The 1,106-nt window shown below is 42.7% G+C and overlaps 1 protein-coding gene across 1 annotated transcript in view; it reads left to right on the forward strand.

Annotated features, from left to right (window-relative positions):
- Positions 1–1,106, forward strand: part of LOC106818216 (3-phosphoinositide-dependent protein kinase 1-like) — a 9,483-nt gene that overhangs the window by 3,616 nt on the left and 4,761 nt on the right. The window contains exon 6 of the mRNA XM_014822939.1: positions 517–613. Coding sequence (XP_014678425.1) covers positions 517–613 — 97 coding nt within the window. The remainder of the gene's footprint in view (positions 1–516; positions 614–1,106) is intronic.

Below are 1,106 nucleotides of genomic sequence, written 5' to 3' on the forward strand. Positions count from 1 at the left end.
AAGTGAGTGAGAGAGAGAAAGAGAAAGTGAGTGAGAGAGAGAAAGAGCGAGTGAGAGAGAGAGAGAGAGAGAGAGAAGAGAAGAGAAGAAAGAAGAGAAAAAGCAGATGAAAATCAACAGCTTGCTAATGAAACTGCCATGTTTATCTGTCATGTTTACCTGTGGCATTTACCTGTGGCATTTACCTGTGGCATTTACCTGTGGTGTCGATCTACCTGTCATGTTTACCTGTCATGTTTACCTGTGGTGTCTACCTGTCATGTTTACCTGTCATGTTTACATTCTGTATTTACCTATCGTGTTTACTTGTGGTGTTTGCCTATCTTATTCGTCTCTGGTGGGTTTGCCCGCTTTGTTTACTTTGCGTGCTCGTAATGCTGTATTTAGCTCTGATGCATACCCATCCTGGCTGTCAGTGTTGACATATTATTCTGCTCTATGATATACGGCCACCGGCACGTGTTGAGCTGTAATAATTAGCGGAAATGTTTATCCCTCTGCTTGCTTCGTTTACAGCAACGAGTACCTCACATTCCAGAAGATTGAGAAGTTGGAGTACGACTTTCCAGATGGCTTCAACGAGGTGGCGAAAGATCTCGTGCTCAACCTGCTGGTAGGGGGCGCTAAAACGCGTGCGGGCGCGGTCGGTCTGCGCCGACGGCGATCGTTAGTCGCGTTAATTGATTCGTTAGTTTTAATTAATTTTTCGTCGCGACTTTGCGGTGAGTTTTCCGTTTCTCGTCGATTGATGTGCGAAAAACAACGGGTCGTAGACTGCGTTCAAATTACTAAATTAATTCGTAGACTGTTAGAATTAATTCAACACGAGCCTTCGCCAAAACATTGTAGCGTTCGACCCTGAGACATCACATTACCCATCTTTCTGGCATCCCTCCATCTTGGTGTTTCTCCAGCTTGGCATCAATCTATCTCTGATGTCCCTCTAACTTGTCGTGGTACCCTATAGTTTTCTATTTTATATATATATAAAATAAAATAAATTATAGGGGGTTATATATATAATATATATCTTACTATAATTCGGCGAATGTTGTATGTTAATCAAAGGCTCCGACCCTGAGACATCACATTACCCATCTTTCTGG

Source organism: Priapulus caudatus, unplaced genomic scaffold, assembly GCF_000485595.1.
Source record: "Priapulus caudatus unplaced genomic scaffold, Priapulus_caudatus-5.0.1 Scaffold2095, whole genome shotgun sequence".
NCBI classification, from domain to species: Eukaryota; Metazoa; Priapulida; class Priapulimorpha; order Priapulimorphida; family Priapulidae; genus Priapulus; species Priapulus caudatus.